Genomic DNA, 17,385 nt, shown 5'->3' with positions numbered 1-17,385 from the left:
AAACATTTAAGGAAGAGTTAACACCTATTCTCTTGAAGCTGTTCCAAAAAATAGATATGGAAGGAAAACTTCCAAACTCTTTCTATGAAGCCAGCATTACCTTGATTCCAAAACCAGAGACCCCAGTAAAAAGGACTATAGGCCAATTTCTCTGATTAACAAGGATGCAAAAATACTCAACAAGATATTAGCCAACCAGCTCCAACAATATATTGAAACAATTATTCACCACGACCAAGTGGGATTTATACCTGGGATGCAGGGCTGGTTCAATATCCACAAAACAACGTGATTCATCACATCAGTAAAAGGAAGGATAAGAACCATATGATCCTCTCAATAGATGCAGCGAAAGAATTTACTTTTTTTTTTTTTTAAGACACATTTATTCAGCGTCATGATCAGACTATGATTAATATTTAACAATCAACAGCATGGGTGCAAAAAAAAAAAAATCTACATTAAAACCCTTTGTTGGAATGCTTTAAACTTTCCAGAGAACAGAAACTAAAATAACCTGTTATACAATTAATCACAAATACAGTCCTCAGATTTTTTGTCAATGTACATTGTCTAAAACATGTCTTCTTTGTAGCAGCTAGACCCTGCCATCACTGTGCTTGGCTGAGTTCACAAATCTGTTGTAACCTGTAGCTTCCCTGTCACTTCTCTGGCTCTCCTCTCCTGCTAAGCCTTGTTTCCTGGCAGTAAACATAGTAAAACCTTCTGCCACTGCCATAGCTACTGCTGCTGCTGGAACCACCATGGTCACCTTGGTTTTGTGGTTTGGCAAAGTATTGGCCTCCACCACCACAGGGGCCAGAGCTTCTGTCTCCAAAATTTCCTCCTTTCATGGGTCCAAAATTTGAAGATTGATTGTTGCAATTTCCAAAATCATTATAGCTTCCACCATCTCCATAGTTGCTTCCATCATTACCAAATCCATTATAGCCATCCCCATTTCCACCACCCTGTTGACTGCCACCAAAGCCACCTCACCCTCTGAAGTTTCCTCCACAACCAAAGTTGTCATTCCCACCAGAACCACCTCCATAACCACCACCAAAGTTTTCAGAACCACTTTGACCTCCTTGGTTGGATGAAGCACTAGCCATCTCTTGCTTAAATAGAGCTCTCCCTACTTCACAGTTGTGGCCATTCACAGTATGGTATTTCTGAATGACAGTCTTGTCTACAGAGTCATGATCATCAAACGTTACAAAAGCAAAGGCTCTCTTTTTGTCACTGCCTTGATCAGTCATGATTTTAATCACTTCAGTTTTCCCATACTGTTTGAAATAATCTCTTAGATGATGTTTTTTAGTGTCTAATGCCCCTGACAAAAATCTTTTTCACCGTTAAGTGGGCACCAACTCTTGAGAATCTTCTCTTGAGACAGCCCTCTTTGGTTCTACAACTCTTCCATCCATTTTGTGTGGCCTTGCATTCATGGCTGCATCCACCTTTTCCACAGTGGCAAACGTGACAGACCCAAAGCCTCTGGAGCGCTCGGTATTTGTATCTGTCATTACCACACAGTCCATAAGTGTTCCCCATTGCTCAAAATGGGGACTCTCATCGGACTCTCAGACTCTCATCGGTTGTTTGAAAGCTCAGACCTCCTATGAAAAGCTTCTGCAGCTGTTCAGGCTCTTTGGGAGATTCTGACTTAGATATGACAGCAGTGGGAGGGGAGACTTTAACGATGCTTACTTGGCATTGTCTACGGGCAGAAAAAGGTGAAATTTACTTCTTTATAGTTTACAGGAATTTTATTTTCTTGTGCCTATTTATTATTTTTTATTTCTTATTTTAGAGAGCGAGTGTATGCGAGCAGGGGAGAGGGGCAGCTCCTGACACGGGGCTGGATCCCATGACCCTGGGATCAAGACTTGAGCCGAAATCAAGGTCTGACACTCCACTGACAGAGCCACCCATGCGCCCTATGCCTATTTGTTATTACACCTATGTGAACCACTATGGAACAACTTAAATTTTGTGCCATAAAAATATTTTTGTGGTAAGGTACTATTTTTTTCACACTAGGAATATATCAGCAAAAATCCGCCTTACAATTTGAAAGACCTAATTTTATGTTGAATGAGCACAACTTACAAGCTGAAGCATTGCAAGGAGATAACCAGACAGCAGTTAGATGCTCTTGTCTTTTTCATTATTAATTTATTGTCCTACATGGGTTTCAGATTTATAAAGGCATCACAGGCTCATTGCACTTAATACCTGCAGTGTTTGCTACCATACCACAACTCATTTTCAATACTTTATTACAGAGGATGAGAAATTGTAATGTTTTATTAACAATGCTTCTGGAAATGAATGCATTTTAAAGCAAATAAATCTTTTTGATAGACCTTTTTCAAAAAAAGTTTTGGTATATTTTTGTTCTTCCCAAAGCATCTTCTAATTTTTCTTGTGATTTTTTTTTCTTTTATCTGTTATTATTTAGGAATGTGTTGTTTAATCTCTACATTGTGATTTTTCAGTTTTATTTCTTTTTAGTTTTTAATTTCATTGTGTTCTTGTTCAAGAATGTTATTAATCTCACTGTTTTTAAGTTTATTGAGGTTTGTTTTATGGCCTAAAATATGATCTGTCCAAAAGAATATTTCATGTTTACGTGGGAAGAATGTGTATTATGTCGTTTGAGGGCATCTTCATGATTTCTCATGGGAAGTCAACTGTTAATTTTATTGAGGCTCGTTTTACATGATAATTGATTTATGTTTTTCTGCTTTTGTGATTTCTCTTTGTTTTTCACCAGTTGGCATGATGTGTCTGTGGTGAGTCTCTTTGAGTTTATCTTAGTTGAAGTTCTTTGAGCTTTTTGGATGTATGATATTTCATGAAATTTGAGGTTTTAGGGCTCTATTCAAGTAAAATTTCTGTTGCTTATTTCTCTCCTTTCCTTCTGAAATTCTTAATTTGCATATATTTGTATACCTGATAGTGTCCCACAGGTCTCAGAGGTTGTGTTCATTTGTCTTCAGCCTTTTTTCTTTCTGTTCTTCAGTTCAGATAATCTGTTTTGTCCTGTCTAAAGTTTGCTGATTTTTCTGCCAGTTCAAATCTGTTGAGCCTATCTAGTGACTTCATTTTAGTTTTTGTATTAGTCAACTCCTAAACTTCTATTTGATTGTAATATTTGTGGCGTGTTTTTTTTGTTGTTGTTGTTAAATAATTGCTATGTATTTATATTTTCTATTTGGTGAGGCATTTTTATAATTAAAGTATTTTAGACATAACTTCCATATTTTTAATTTTGAGCTTATTTGTAATAGTTGACTTAAAGCTTTGTGTACTGATTCAAACTTCTGGGCTCCCTCAAGTACATTTTCTCTTGCTTGCTTTTTCCTTGTCATACTTTTCCTATTTATTCATTTGTCTTTCAATTTTTTTGTTGAAAAGTAAAGATTTAAATAATATAATGTGGACATTAAGTTCCCCCGCTTCCTCCTCAGAGTGGTGTTTTTGTTGTTGTTGCAATTTGTTTTGTTTGTTTAATGACCTTCCTAGGCTAATTTTGTAAAGTTCGTATATCCTGTTGTGTGTAGTCACTAAAGACACTACATGGTTAGTTTACTTGCCTGTGAATTACTGCACAGCGATTTCTTTAAGTACCTAGAGCCAATAAGTCTTTCATCCTTTACCAAGGGATTCTGTGTTTTTGAGGCATGCGTTCTATATTCTGGCAGTATATAATCAACTATTACTTTCTCCTTGTGCAGGGAGGGCTTCATGGTTATCCAGAGTTGAGAGATTTGGGCTTTCTTAGTTTTTTTCCTCAGCATGGATACAGTTTTGTACATGCAAATAGCATTCCAGATCCCCAGGAATATGTCAGCTCTTTTCAAGCTGCCTATGGACAGCATTCTCCAGATCTTCCTTTTAGGTATATTTGGCCAGTCTTGGTTCCTTAAACCACTATTGCTGCTTCACACATCTGCAATAATAATTTGTTTAGCAATAATTAATTAATAATTAATTGCTGCTGACTCTTTTAGAGACATGCCCTGGGGATAGGACTTTTCCCATTGAATGAGCTGCTGAATCAAATTATAAATTCTGTTTATAAGTTTTTTCCTAAAAGCTGCCAGGCAGGTCAGATTATGATAGTACTCTGGGGATAGGGCCTTTTGAGGAGCTCTGAGTGCAATTTCCTCTCTCCTGTGACTGCCAGTCTGTTGGTTTACACAGCTACTCTGGTTGTGAGGCTACTGCTTTTCAAGGCTGCCATGAAACTAGAGAGGGGGGTATGAAACTAGGGCAAGTTGAAACACACGAAGTTTATTTTTTATGTTGAGATTCAGTTGTTTTCTTGGGTAAATTCTATTCAGATTGTTACAAGCCTATAGTTGTGAAAAATTAGATGGACTATTTTTGCTACTCTTCTTATTCCTTTTATGAAGGAGTGGGTTATTAGAGGTCCTTACCTCTAATAAGAGATTATTCTGCAAGTTTGACCATCACATTTTTTATTTTAGTCACTCTGATAGGTGTGTGTTATTAACTAATTATTATTTTAATTTATATTTCCATGATGGCTAAGGATATTGAATCTGTTTTATGTGTTTATTTGCCAAATCTATCCTTTTTGGTGAAATATCCATTCATGTCTTTTACTTATTTTTTTAAATTGATGTATAATTAACAATATATAGGTTTCAGGTATATAGCATAATGGCTTGATATTTGCATATACTGCAGAATGATCACTGCAATAAATCTAGTTACCATTCATCCCGATACAAAATTACAAAAACTTTTTTTCTTGTGATTAAGATTTATTCTCTTGGCAACTTTCCGATGTGTAGTACATTATTGACTATGGTCACCATGCTGTACATTACACTTCCATGACTTATTTACTTTATAATTGGAAGTTTATAGCTTTTGACCCCCTTCACCAATTTTACCTACCCTCAACCCCTGTCCCCTCTGGTAACCACCGTTTTAGTCTCCATATGTACAAGTTTTGTTTTGTTAATTTTTTTGAAAGATTCTACATATAAGTGAAATCATACAGTATTTGTTTTTGTCTTTGTCTGACTTATCTCATTTAGCATATTAGCATATTATATTAGCATATTATATAATATTAGCATAAAGTCCATTCATGTTATCACAGATGGTGAGATTTTTATCTTTTTTATGGCAGACTAGTATTCCATGGTGTGTGTGTGTGAGATGTCTATGGTGTATATGATATTTATCCTTTCTCCATGTTTCTTCAAGTAGGGCATGTATCACTGTCAACTTTCCTTTTAGAGCTGCTTTTACTGCATCCTGTCTTTGGTATGTAGTATTTCCATTTGCATTTGTCTCAAGTTATTTCTGATTTCACATTTGATTTCTTCATTTACCCATCAGTTGTTCAGTGGCATGTTTAAGCTCTCCATATTTGTGAGTTTACCAGTTTTCTTCTTGTAATTGATACCTATTTTGTGTGAAAGAGCTCATACCATTTTGGTTGAAAAAGATGCTTGATATGATTTTAATATTTCTAAATTTATTGAAACTTGTTTGCGTTCTGACATATGATTTATACTGGAGAGTGTTCGAGGTACACTGGAGAAGAATGTGTATTCTTTTGCTTTTGGCTGGAATGTTCTGTATTTATCCATTAGGTCTTTCTGGTCTAATGTCTTTTTTAGGGCTGATGTTTCCTATGGATTTTCTGTCTGGACGATCTATCCATTGATTTAAGAGGACTATGAAAGTTCCTTACTATTATTGTATTGCTGGCAATTTTTCTCTTTAGATTCATTTATATTTAGGTGCTTCTTTGTTGGGTGCATAAGTATTTACAAATGTTATATCTTCTTGTTGGATTAGACACTTTTATCATTATGTAATATCCTTTTTTTTTTTTTTGTCTTTTGTTACACTCTTTTAGAGTCTATTTTGTTTGGTATAACTAGTCGCCCCAGCTTTCTTTTGGTTTCCAATGCATGGAACATCTTTTTCTATCCATTCACTTTCAGTCTTTATGTCTCTTCACACTTAAGGTGAGTTTTTGTAGGTAGTACAGATTTTTTTTTTTTTAAACCAATTCAGCCATTCTGTGTCTTATGATAGAATTTAGTCCACTTGCCTTTGAAATAATCATCGATAGTTATGTATTTACTGCTCTTTTGTTACTTGTTTTCTGGCTGTTTTGTAGTTCCTCTCTGTTCCCTTTTTCTTGTCTTACTTTCTTCCCTATGGTTTGATGATTTTATTTAGCGTTATGTTAAATTCCTTTCTCATTATCTTTTGTGTATATACTATAGGTTTTTGCTTTGTGGTTACATATATATATATATATATATATATATATATATATATATATATATACGCCTGTGCATATATATAATATATATGTGTGTGTGTGTGTGTCTATATATATATACATACATATATATATATATCAGCCTGTGCATATAGTAGTCTATTTAAAGTTGATAGCAGCTTCAGTTTGAATGCATTTTAAAACTACATTTTTGGGTGCCTGCATGGCTCGGTTGAATGTCCAACTCTTGATCTTGGCTCAGGTCTTGATTTCATGGTTGTGAGTTCAGGCCCCGCATTGGGATCCCCGCTGGGTGTGAAGACTACTTAAAAAACAAACAAATCAATCTACCTTTTTATTCCACACACACTCCCCCACCCTGGTTTTTTTTTTTGTTTTTTTTTTTTTATGTCATATTTTACATATTTTTGTGTTTGCCTTACCTGTTTTAGTGATCTTGTTACTACTTTTTTTTTTTAATGTTCACACTAGCTTTATAAGTGATCAATCCACTGTTGTTATTACATATATACCTTTCCTAGTAGGATTTTACTTTTATGTGTTCTTGTTACTAATTATGCCTTTTCTTTTCAGCTTGGAGAAGTCTCTTAATATTACTTCTATTACTGGTTGCATGGCGATGGACTCCTTTAATTTTTTTGTCTGGGAACTCCTTATCTCCCCTACAGTCCTGAATGATAACCTTGCTGGCTAGAGTATTTTTGGTTGTAAGTGCTTCCCCCCCCGCCCAGTTCTTTTAATATATTGTCTCTTTTATCATTTATTATATATATTACAGTATAGTATAGTATCTTTTAATATATCATATCATTCCCTTTTCCTGGCTGAAGAATCTGCTGATTTCCCATGGGGGTTTCCTTGTACATAACAAGTTGTTTTTTACTTGCTGCTTTTGAGAGTCGTTGTCTTTAGCTTTTGACATTTTGTTTTTAATGTGTATTGGTGCAGCTCTTTTGGCTCATCTTTTTTTTTTTTTTTTTAATTCTCTGGGTTTCCTGGATCTGGATGTCTTTCTTTACCCAAACTAGTGATATATTCAGCCATTATTTATTCAAACAGTTTTTTTTTTTTTTTTTATCTCTTTCATTCTCTTCCCCTTCTGAGACCCTTATGGTGCAAATGTTATACCACTTGATGTTGTCTTATAGGTAAGCTATCTTCATTTTTTCATTCATTTTTTTTTTTACTGCTGTGATTAGGTGAGTTCATTTGCTCTGTTTTCCAATTCACTAATCTTTCTGCTTCATCTAGTCTGTCGAGCCCTTAGTGTATTTTTCAGTTCAGTTATTTCTTCAGCTCTGAGACTTCAATTTGGTACTTTTCTTACCCTTGTTTAAGCTCTTTTTTGAAGTTCTTACTCTGCTTAGTCCATTTTTCTTCCCAGATCAATGAGCTTCTTTATGACCATTACTTAGAATACTTTATCAGGTGAATTTTTTCTGTTTCATTTTTTCCTAAAGTTTTATCTTCTTTCATTTAGTATATATTCCTCTGATTCCTCATTTTTCTTGACTCTGTTTTTGTGTTTATGTGATAGGCAAAAAGCTACTGCTACCATTATTGATAGAGTGTCCTGGTTTAGGAGATGAATCTTAGTACCATTCAAATTTGTTTTGTATTTTGAGTTAATTTTTGTATAAGACATTAGGTGAAATCCTTCTCATTGTTGTTATTTTTTTGCTTATGGATACTCAGTTGTGTAGTACTGTATGTATACACACACACACACACACACACACACATAAAGTTTTGTTTTTTTGTCAAAAAACAATTGAATACTTCTGTCAGTGTCTGTTTCTGGTTTTTGAAGTGTTCCACTCATCTGTGTTTCAGTTTCTTTGTGAAAATCACTGTTTTGATTATTGTAGCCATAAGATAGTCCTTAACATTGGGTAGAGTAACACTTCTCACTTTATTTTTTGTTAAGGTAGGTTGTTTTTTTTTTTAATTCCAGCTACAGTTAACATACAGTGTGTGTTAGTTTCAGGTGTATAATATTATGATTCAACAATTCTACATATTACTCATTGCTCATCATAGTAAATGTACTATTTAAGTCCTATCCACAATTTCCCCCATTCCCTAATTCACCTTCCCTCTGGTACCCATAGTTAAGAGTCTGGTTCTTGTTTTGTCTCTCTTTTTTTCCCTTTGTTCATTAGTCTCTTTAATTCCACATGAGTGAAATTATATGGTATTTGTCTTTCTCTGACTTATTTCGCTTAGCATTATATCCTCTAGGTCCATCCATGTTGCTGCAAATGGCAAGATTTCATTCTTTTTGATGGGTAATAGTCCACATTACATATATGTGTACATATATATATATATGTACACACACCCCTCACATCTTTTTTTTTAATATTTAAATACAAGTTAGTAAACATAGTGTCATCTTGGTTTCATGAGTAGAGCCCAGGGATTTATCTATTACATATAACACCCAGTGTTCATCCCAGTAAGTGCCCTCTTTAATGCCTATTACCCATTTAGTCCATCCCCCCACTGACCTCCACTCCAGCAACCCTCATTTTGTTCTCTATATTTAAGAGTCTCTTATGGTTTGCTTCCCTCTCTGTTTTCTTATTTTTCCTTCCCTTCCCCTATTTTCATCTGTTGTCTTTCTTAAATTTTACATATAAGTGAAATTATATTTGTCTTTCTCTAACTGACATATTTTGCGTAGCATAATACACTCTAGTTTTATCCACGTTGTATCACATGGCAAGATTTCATTCTTTTGGATCACTGAGTAGTGTTCCATTATATACATACGTACGTATATACATATGTATATACATGTGCATATATGTATATATATGCATATGTGTATATGTACATATATGTAGATACACACACACACACACACACACACACACACACACACACACTACATCTTCTTTATCCATTTGTCGATAGATATTTGGGCTCTTTCCATACTTTTTGATAGAGCTGCTGTAAACATTGGGAGTGCATGTGCCCCTCCGAATCAGCATTTTTGTATCCTTTGGATAAATTCCTAGTAGTGCAATTGTTGGGTTATAAGGTAGTTCTACTTTTAATTTTTTGAGGGACCTCCACACTGTTTTCCAGAGTGGCTACACCAGTTTGCGTTCCTGCCAACAGTGCAAAAGGTCGCATCCTTGTGAACATCTGTTGTTTCCTGACTTGTTAATTTTAGCCATTCTGACAGGTGTGAGGTAGTATCTCATTGTGGTTTTGATTTGTATTTCCCTGATGATGAGTGATACTGAGCATCTTTTCATGTGTGTTAGACATCTGGATGTCTTCTCTGGAAAGGTGTCTATTGTCTTCTGCTGATTTCTTCACTGGATTATTTGTTTTTTGAGTGTTGAGTTTGATAAGTTCTTTATACATTTTAGATACTAACTCTTTATCCAGTATGTCATTTGCACGTATCTTCTCCCGTTCCATCAGTTGTCTTTTAGTTTTGTTGATTGTTTCCTCACTATGCAGAATCTTTTTTTTTTTTTTAATGTTTATTTTTATTTTTGCGAGAGATAGGGAGACACAGAATCCAAAGCAGGCTCCAGGCTCTGAGCACAGAGCTGAACGCAGGGCTTGAACCAGTGAACTGCGATATCATGACCTGAGCCGAAGTCGGATGCTTAACTGACTGAGCCACCCAGGGGTCCCTGCAGAAGCTTTTTATCTTAATGAGGTCCCAATCGTTAAGTTTTGCTTTCCTTTCCCTTGCCTCCAGAGACTTGTCAAATAAGAAGTTGCTACAGCCAAGGTAAAAAAAAAAAAAGGTTGCTGCTGGTTTTCTCCTGTAGGATTTTGATGGTTTCCTGTCTCACATTTAGGTGTTTCATCTGTTTTGAATTTATTTTTGTGTATGGTGTAAGGAAGGGGTCCAGGTTCATTCTTCTGCATGTCACTGGCCCGTTTTCCCAGCACCATTTGCTGAAGAGACTATTTTTTCCAATGGATAGTCTTTCCTGCTTAGTTGAAGATTAGTTGGCCATACATTTGTGGGTCCATTTCTGGGTTCTTTGTTCTGTTTCTATTCTGTTCCAATGATCTACGTGTCTGTTTTTGTGCTAGTGCCATACTGTCTTGATAATTACAGCTTTGTAAAACAGCTTGAAGTCTGGAATTGTGATGCATCCAGCTTTGATTTTCTTTTTCAATATTACTTTGACTATTCGGGGCCTTTTCGTGTTCCATACACATTTTAGGATTGTTTGTTCTAGCTTTGTGAAGAATTCTGGTTTTAGTTTGATAGGGATTGTGTTGAATGTGTAGATTGCTTTGAGTAGTATAGACATTTTTTAAAAAATATATTTTATTGTCAAGTTAGCTAACATACAGTGTATACAGTGTGCTCTTGATTTCAGGAGAAGATTCCCATGATTCATCACTTACATACAACACCCAGTGTTCATCCCAACAAATGCCCTCCTCAATGCCCATCACCTCTTTTTCCTCTCTTCCGCTCCCACCCCCAACCCTTAGTTTGTTCTCTGTGGGTAGTATAGACATTTTAACAATATTTGTTCTCCCAATCTGTGAGCTTGGAATCTTTTTCCATTTCTTTGTGTATTACTCAATTTCTTTGATAAGCTTTCTATAGTTTTCAGCATACAGATCTTTTACCTCTTTGGTTAAGTTTATTCCTAGCTATGTTCTGATTTTTGGTGTAATTATAAACGGGATTGATTCCTTGATTTCTCTTTTAGCTGCTTCATTATTGGTGTATAGAAATGCAACCAGTTTCTGTAGTTTGATTTTGTATCCTGTGACTTTGCTGAATTCCTGTATCAGCTCTAGTAGTTTTTTGGTGGAATCTTTCAGGTTTTCCATATAGAGTATCATGTCATGTATAAAGAGTGAATGTTTGACTTCTTCTTTGCCAATTTGTATGCCTCTTATTTCTTTTTGTTGTCTGATTGCTGAGGCTAGGACTTCCAATACTATGTTGAACAACAGTGGTGATAGTGGACATGCTTGTCGTGTTCCTGACCTTAGGGGGAAAGCTCTGTTTTTCCCCATTGATGATGATATTAGTTGTGGGCCTTTCATTTATGGCTTTTATGATGTTGAGGTATGTTTCTTCTATCCCTACTTTCTTGAGGGTTTTTATCAAGAAAGCATGCTGTGTTTTGTCAAATGTTGTATCTGAGAGGATCATATGGTTCTTATCCTTTCTTTGATTAATGTGGAGTATCACCTTGAGTGATTTGTGAATATTGAAGCAGCTCTGAAGCCCAGGAATAAATCCCACTTGATCATGGTAAATAATTCTTTTAATGTACTGTTGAATTCGATTTGCTAATATCTTGTTGAGGATTTCTGCATCCAGGTTCATGAGGGGTATAGGCCTATAATTCTTCTTAGTGGGGTCTTTGTCTGGTTTTGGAATCAGGGTAATGCTGGCTTCATAGAATGAGTTTGGATGCTTTCCTTCCATTTCTATTTTTTGGAACAGTTTGAGAAAATAGGTATTAAGTCTTTTAAAAAAATTGTTCTATCCCATTATCTCGGTTTTCTTCTTCAAGGATTGTTCTTATCTGTATGTTGGATCCTAAGAGAGATTTAATCACTCTTTCTCTTGAATCCTTTTATTTTCTTCACCGGAGGTGGGTGAAATTTAAAATTTCTACCTTATTACTTTCTATATCTCTTAAGATATTATCTGTGATAGCTACTTGTTCTTGGATTCCTTCCAGTTTAGTCTTTTTTTTTCCTGAGCGGATTTTTTTTTTCCATGTTAAGAGAATATGTCACTTTATTTTTTGTTTTAAGCTTTTAGTTAATGTATAGTGTAATATTAATTTCAGGAGTAGAATTTAGTGAGTCATCACTTACATATAACACCCAGTGCTCATTACAAGTGCCCTCCTTAATCCCCATCATTTAACCCATCCCCTGCCCATCTCCTCCCTACCAACCCTCAACTTGTTCTCTATACTTAAGAGTCTGTTTGTTGTCCCTGCATGGCTCAGTCAGTTAAGTGTCTGACTTCAGCTTGGGTCATGATCTTGTAATTTGTGGTTTTGAGCCCTGCATTGGGCTCTGGAGCCTGCTGTGGATTCTATGTCTCCCTTTCTCTCTGCCCCTCCCCAACTCGCTCGTGTATGTGCTCTCTCTCTCAAAAATAAACATTAAAGAAAAAAACGTCTGCTTAATGGTTTGTGTTTCTCTCTCTCCCCTCTCTCTGCCATGTTCATCTGTTTTGTTTCTTAAATTCTACATATGAGTGAAATCATATGGTATTTGTCTTTCTCTGAGTGACTTATTTCACTTAGCATAATACACTGTAGTTCCATCCATGTTGTTGCAAATGGCAAGATTTCATTCTTTTTTTATGGCTGAATAATAGTCCATTGTGTGTATATACAACGTCTTCTTTATACACTTATTAGTCAGTGGACATTTGGGCTCTTTCCCTGAGCTGATTTTTAAACTTTGTTCTACCTCTTAGGTTTTGTTACTTCATTTCTGAGTTTTTATAATCTGAATGTCTTATTTTCAAATAGTAGGTTACACTTTTTCTGTTTTATGAATATGTCTTTGTTGTGCTTTCTTTGTGTGTTGGGATGTTATTCTACTCCTTTCTGTTTTTTGTAATAATAATTTTGTATGGGATTTGAACTTGATCTCTTTCTATTGCTTATTTTTATGTTACAGTTTTTGTGAATTTTTAGAAGAAGGCAGGATTCAAAATAACTTTTCTAATTTCTGTTGTTTTCTTGTAGTTTGCAAGTTATGGCCACTTGTTAATTTGTTATTTAGATATTTCCTGGCTCATTTCTTTTCCTCAACTCCACTTGGACCTTTTCTTTTTTGTCTGTACCATCCCTGTGCTGCTTAGCAGATTCCACTGCTAGCAGTTTCTCCACAGTATGGGGTCCTGTCCAAGAACGTAGTCCTGGCTCACAAGTACTGAGTATCCCTAGACTGCCCCCACTCCTTTGGATCTTCTTGAGTGGAACTCTTGCCCTCACCCTGTTTTAGGTACCATTTCATTCTCAGATCGCCTGCCCCACTTCCTAGTGAACACCACATGTCTCTGTGCTCAAATTCTCCTTTGCTCCTTCACTTCTCACAGCTTTGCTCTCAAATAGGAGCATATGTAGGACTTTGTCTTGTTACTCTTTTTTACATGGGGATTCAGAGACATTTAAAAACTATGCCTTCACCATTGCCATTCCTATGTTTCCACATTGTTAATTGTCAAGTTAATATATATTTATGAAGGTGATTTCATTTTTGGTTTTTTTGTTTTTCTTTAAAAACAATCTCCACAGAGAAAAAGAAATTGGGATATAGAATACCCATCCTTACCTGGAGGGAGTCCACTGAAGTTCAGAAGAGCAGGTCTCAGGACAGTGGGGGCAACTGCCTCTCTCTCTGAAGCATGGCTCAGGTGTGGAGAAGGATTTCAGGACACTTCTGGGACCCTGGTAAAGTAGTTGTAAAATTGTTTCCTTGAGTGCCAAATTTGAGATAAATCTTAGATTCCTGAGTGTTCAGGCCACTGTATTTATATTTCTTTGGAATTCCTTTCCTTATTTCAGGATACAGTAATTACTACATTCTTCTTTGCTCAACCTTGAATTCATTTTTGCCACTTCTTTATGCTAGGCACAACCTTTGTACTTTTTTGTAAATGAAGGTTACATACTGAGAAGTTTCTCAGAAGATAAAATCTTTGAGCATCCTGCTCTTCACAAGAAATATATTTATGAAATGCTTTTATATCCTTAGAATCTTTTGGCAACAAGATATTCTAGTTAATTTTTGTATATGTGCAGATTTCGAAATACTGATAATATAAATGTGTACAAAATGGAATACTGTTATAAACTTTTAATGGTTCTCTGTTTAGATTCTGGAAAAATATAAAAATATTTATATATATATGAGGAGTATGTGCTTTGGGAATACTTACTGGTAAATATAAATAAAACAGGGATATTTTAAGGAGGGTATAGTTTAAGGTTTTGAGTATTACAAAATAGTTTTGGTTTTAGCCCTTGTTATAAATTTCTTCTTCTTCTTCTTCTTCATCTTCTTCTTCCTATTCGTCGTCTTCTTCTTCTTCTTCTTCCTGCAGTTGTTAACGGCTGAAAAGAAGATTGTTACAGAGAAGCACCTTGAATTATCCCTGAGACCCAAGGAAGGTAATATTTTTGTTGATTTATTGACAGAAAAGGTATAAGACTAATATATCCTTCTTTGATTTATTTACTTTCTTTTAAAAAGTTATTTAACATAGTTTGGGTAGACTGTATATTTGTGTTTTCCAAAATGTAAAAAACATATTTTTGAGAAATCTCTCTCTAATCTTTGTCACCATCTATCACATTTTGTCTTTCTTCCTATAAGTAATTATTAAAATTTTTCATGTGTCCTTCCTGGATTTACTCTTAATGAGCAGAGCCCGGTAGGTTAGCTTAGGCTCACAGCCCCAGAATTTAAAATTTCTGATTTGGGAAATAAAGTTATGACCTATTATATAAGGACTGTACTATTACAGGCAGTGGAATTCTTAACTTGGTGAATTAGTTAGGGAAAGCTTTCAGTTGCAGATACATAGAAACTGTTAGAGTGTGTGAAGAAATGGAGTTGAATTTATCTCCTGCAACAAGAAGTTCAGGGAGTCAGACTTGTTCTGAGTCCGGCAGCCTTAGTGTGGAGTTTGTTCTTGCCGTCATGAGGTGGAAGCTGAATTCTCCGGGCCCAGTTCTCAGGAGGAGTGTGGGCTTTGTGGATTCTCTCCCGGTATACTTTTTGTCTGGAAAGGAATCCCCCCCCCCCAGGACCTCAACCTTTGGCCAGAACTTGTTATATAGGGTCACTTCTACTAAAGGGACTTCAGTGAAATTAAAGATTTTTAAATATGTATGTTGCTTCTCAAATAAAATTCGGGTTTTGTTAGTAAGGAAAAAAAGGGGATGGATATCAGGGAGGCTGCTGACTGCTGCCGTACTCAGTTACCCTGTGGGTGGGCAGGGAGAGTCAGGGCTTGGGACCTCAGGGATCTCCTTTGGCCCCTTGGTGTCCTGACTATATCCTGTGAGGGCACTTGTCATATTAGAATAATTTGACACCTCTGTAAAGACCCTGTCTTCAAATAATCACATTCTGGGATGCTGGGATGTTGGAACTTAAACATATGAATGACCTTTGGGGCAACACAATTCAGTCCATAACACCACGTGCTAGCACAATGCCTGCATGCAGTGGTTACCCAAAATGCTTACCTGTTGTAACTATTCTCAGTCTAGCTAATGTTCTTCCTAGAAGTCATTTTATCTGTAGTGATTTTATCTATATAAATTATATAAAGTACCTATAATTCAGGGGTTTATGAATTCCATAAATTCATTATAGAATCTGAAAATAGCAGTAGCTTTACTTCCTGTCTTAGTCTGTTCAAGCTGCTATAACAATAATACTACAGACTAGGTGGCTTATAAACACCAGAAATTTATTTCACACAGTTCTGGAGGTTGGAGGTCCAGTATATTCAGTGTCTGGTGAAGACTCACTTCAGGTTCATGACAGTATCATCTTGCTGTGGACTCACATGGAAGAAGGGGTCAGCAATCTCTCTGGGGGCTTCTTTTGTAGACTACTAATGCCATTCATGAGGGCTTCACCCTCATGACCTAATCACCCCCAAATCCCCACCTCTTAATCTCACACATTGGGGATTAAGTTTCAACAGGGTAAATTTTAAGAGATATAAGCATTCAGTCTATAGCATTCCACTCCTTCCTTTTCAGTTTACTCTTCCTGATGCATAATAATATAAGGGTTTGATAATGTCTTTTGCAATATATACACAGTTTAGTTTTTATTAGCTATTTAAATCTATATGGATGAAGTTTAGTTTATTTTTAATTTTGTATTTTGAAGGTAGACAACTTTAGTAATTCTGGGTGTTCATGGCACAAAGTAAGTGTCAATAAATGTATATAATTATTTTCTGGTTTTGTGCCTTTGTAAGTACTGTATTTTCAGACATCATCTTGTCAGCGAATCTCCTTTCCTGATTAACACAAAGTGGAGCAATTGCATTTTTTCATACCTTTCAGACCATGCATTACTTGAGGGAGGAGTTTTCTTATTTTTCTGTTTCCTCAAGGTTTACTATATCAGAGTTGTTATGTAAATATGTATTAAATGAAGCCATTTAACTTCTTTTTTTTAATGTTTATTTATTTTTGAGACAGAGAGAGACAGAGCATGAGCAGAGAAAGGATAGAGAGAGAGGGAGACACAGAATCCGAAGGAGGATCCAGGCTCTGAGCTGTCAGCGCAGAGCCCAACACGGGACTTGAACCCACAAGCTGTGAGATCATGACCTGAGCTGAAGTTGGAGGCTCAACTGACTGAGCCACCCAGGCGCCCGAAGCCATTTAATTTCTGAGCCTGTTTCCTCTTCTGTAAAACTTGAATTATAATATCTAATCTCTTAATCTCATTGTAATGTGTCTAAGGTACTTTTTTTAAGTTTAACATTATAACTCAATTAGATAAATATAAGTAGAAAAATTGATTTTTATGAAGTATATATTCCTTTTCTGATCACTATCAGAAAAATTTTCTGTGAACTTCCTATTACACCAAGATGGAGTAGCCCCATTCCTTCTAGGTTTTCCATCTATCAGAATGGCTAAAATAAAAAGTGGTGACAACATCAAATGTTGTAAGTGATATGGAGAAACTGATACATTGCTGATGGAACTGTAAAATGGTACAGCCACTCTGGAAAATAGTTTGGCAGTTTCTTAGAAGACTAAACATGCAATTACTGTACAATCAGCAATTGCCTTTTGACATTTATCCTAGAGAATGAAAATTGCATTCACATAAAACTCCATGTGCAATATTTATAGCAGCTTTATTCATAATAACCCCAAGTTAGAAACAACACAGATGCCCTTTAGTTATTGAATGGATAAACAAGCTCTGGTGCATCCAAATCATGGAATACTACTTAGTAATAGAAAGAAAGGGTTGCTACATAGAACAACTTGGATGAATGTGCAGGGAATTATGCCACATAAAAGCCAATCCTGAAGGGTCACATAGTATGA

At 35.7% G+C, this 17,385-nt stretch overlaps 1 protein-coding gene and 1 pseudogene across 1 annotated transcript in view; one reads left to right on the top strand and one right to left on the bottom strand.

Moving 5' to 3' along the window:
* Window positions 1-17,385, top strand: part of SPIDR (scaffold protein involved in DNA repair) — a 493,308-nt gene that overhangs the window by 15,000 nt on the left and 460,923 nt on the right. The window contains exons 2-3 of the mRNA XM_015071433.3: window positions 13,585-13,740; window positions 14,394-14,460. Of these exons, the coding sequence (XP_014926919.1) occupies window positions 13,585-13,740; window positions 14,394-14,460 (223 nt within the window). The remainder of the gene's footprint in view (window positions 1-13,584; window positions 13,741-14,393; window positions 14,461-17,385) is intronic.
* LOC106974239 (heterogeneous nuclear ribonucleoprotein A1-like) lies at window positions 663-3,758 on the bottom strand (annotated as a pseudogene).

This window comes from Acinonyx jubatus, chromosome F2 (genome assembly GCF_027475565.1).
Source record: "Acinonyx jubatus isolate Ajub_Pintada_27869175 chromosome F2, VMU_Ajub_asm_v1.0, whole genome shotgun sequence".
In the NCBI taxonomy this organism is placed as follows: Eukaryota; Metazoa; Chordata; class Mammalia; order Carnivora; family Felidae; genus Acinonyx; species Acinonyx jubatus.
The sequence above is the reverse complement of the archived record's forward strand: the minus strand, read 5'-3'. Positions and strand labels throughout refer to the sequence as shown.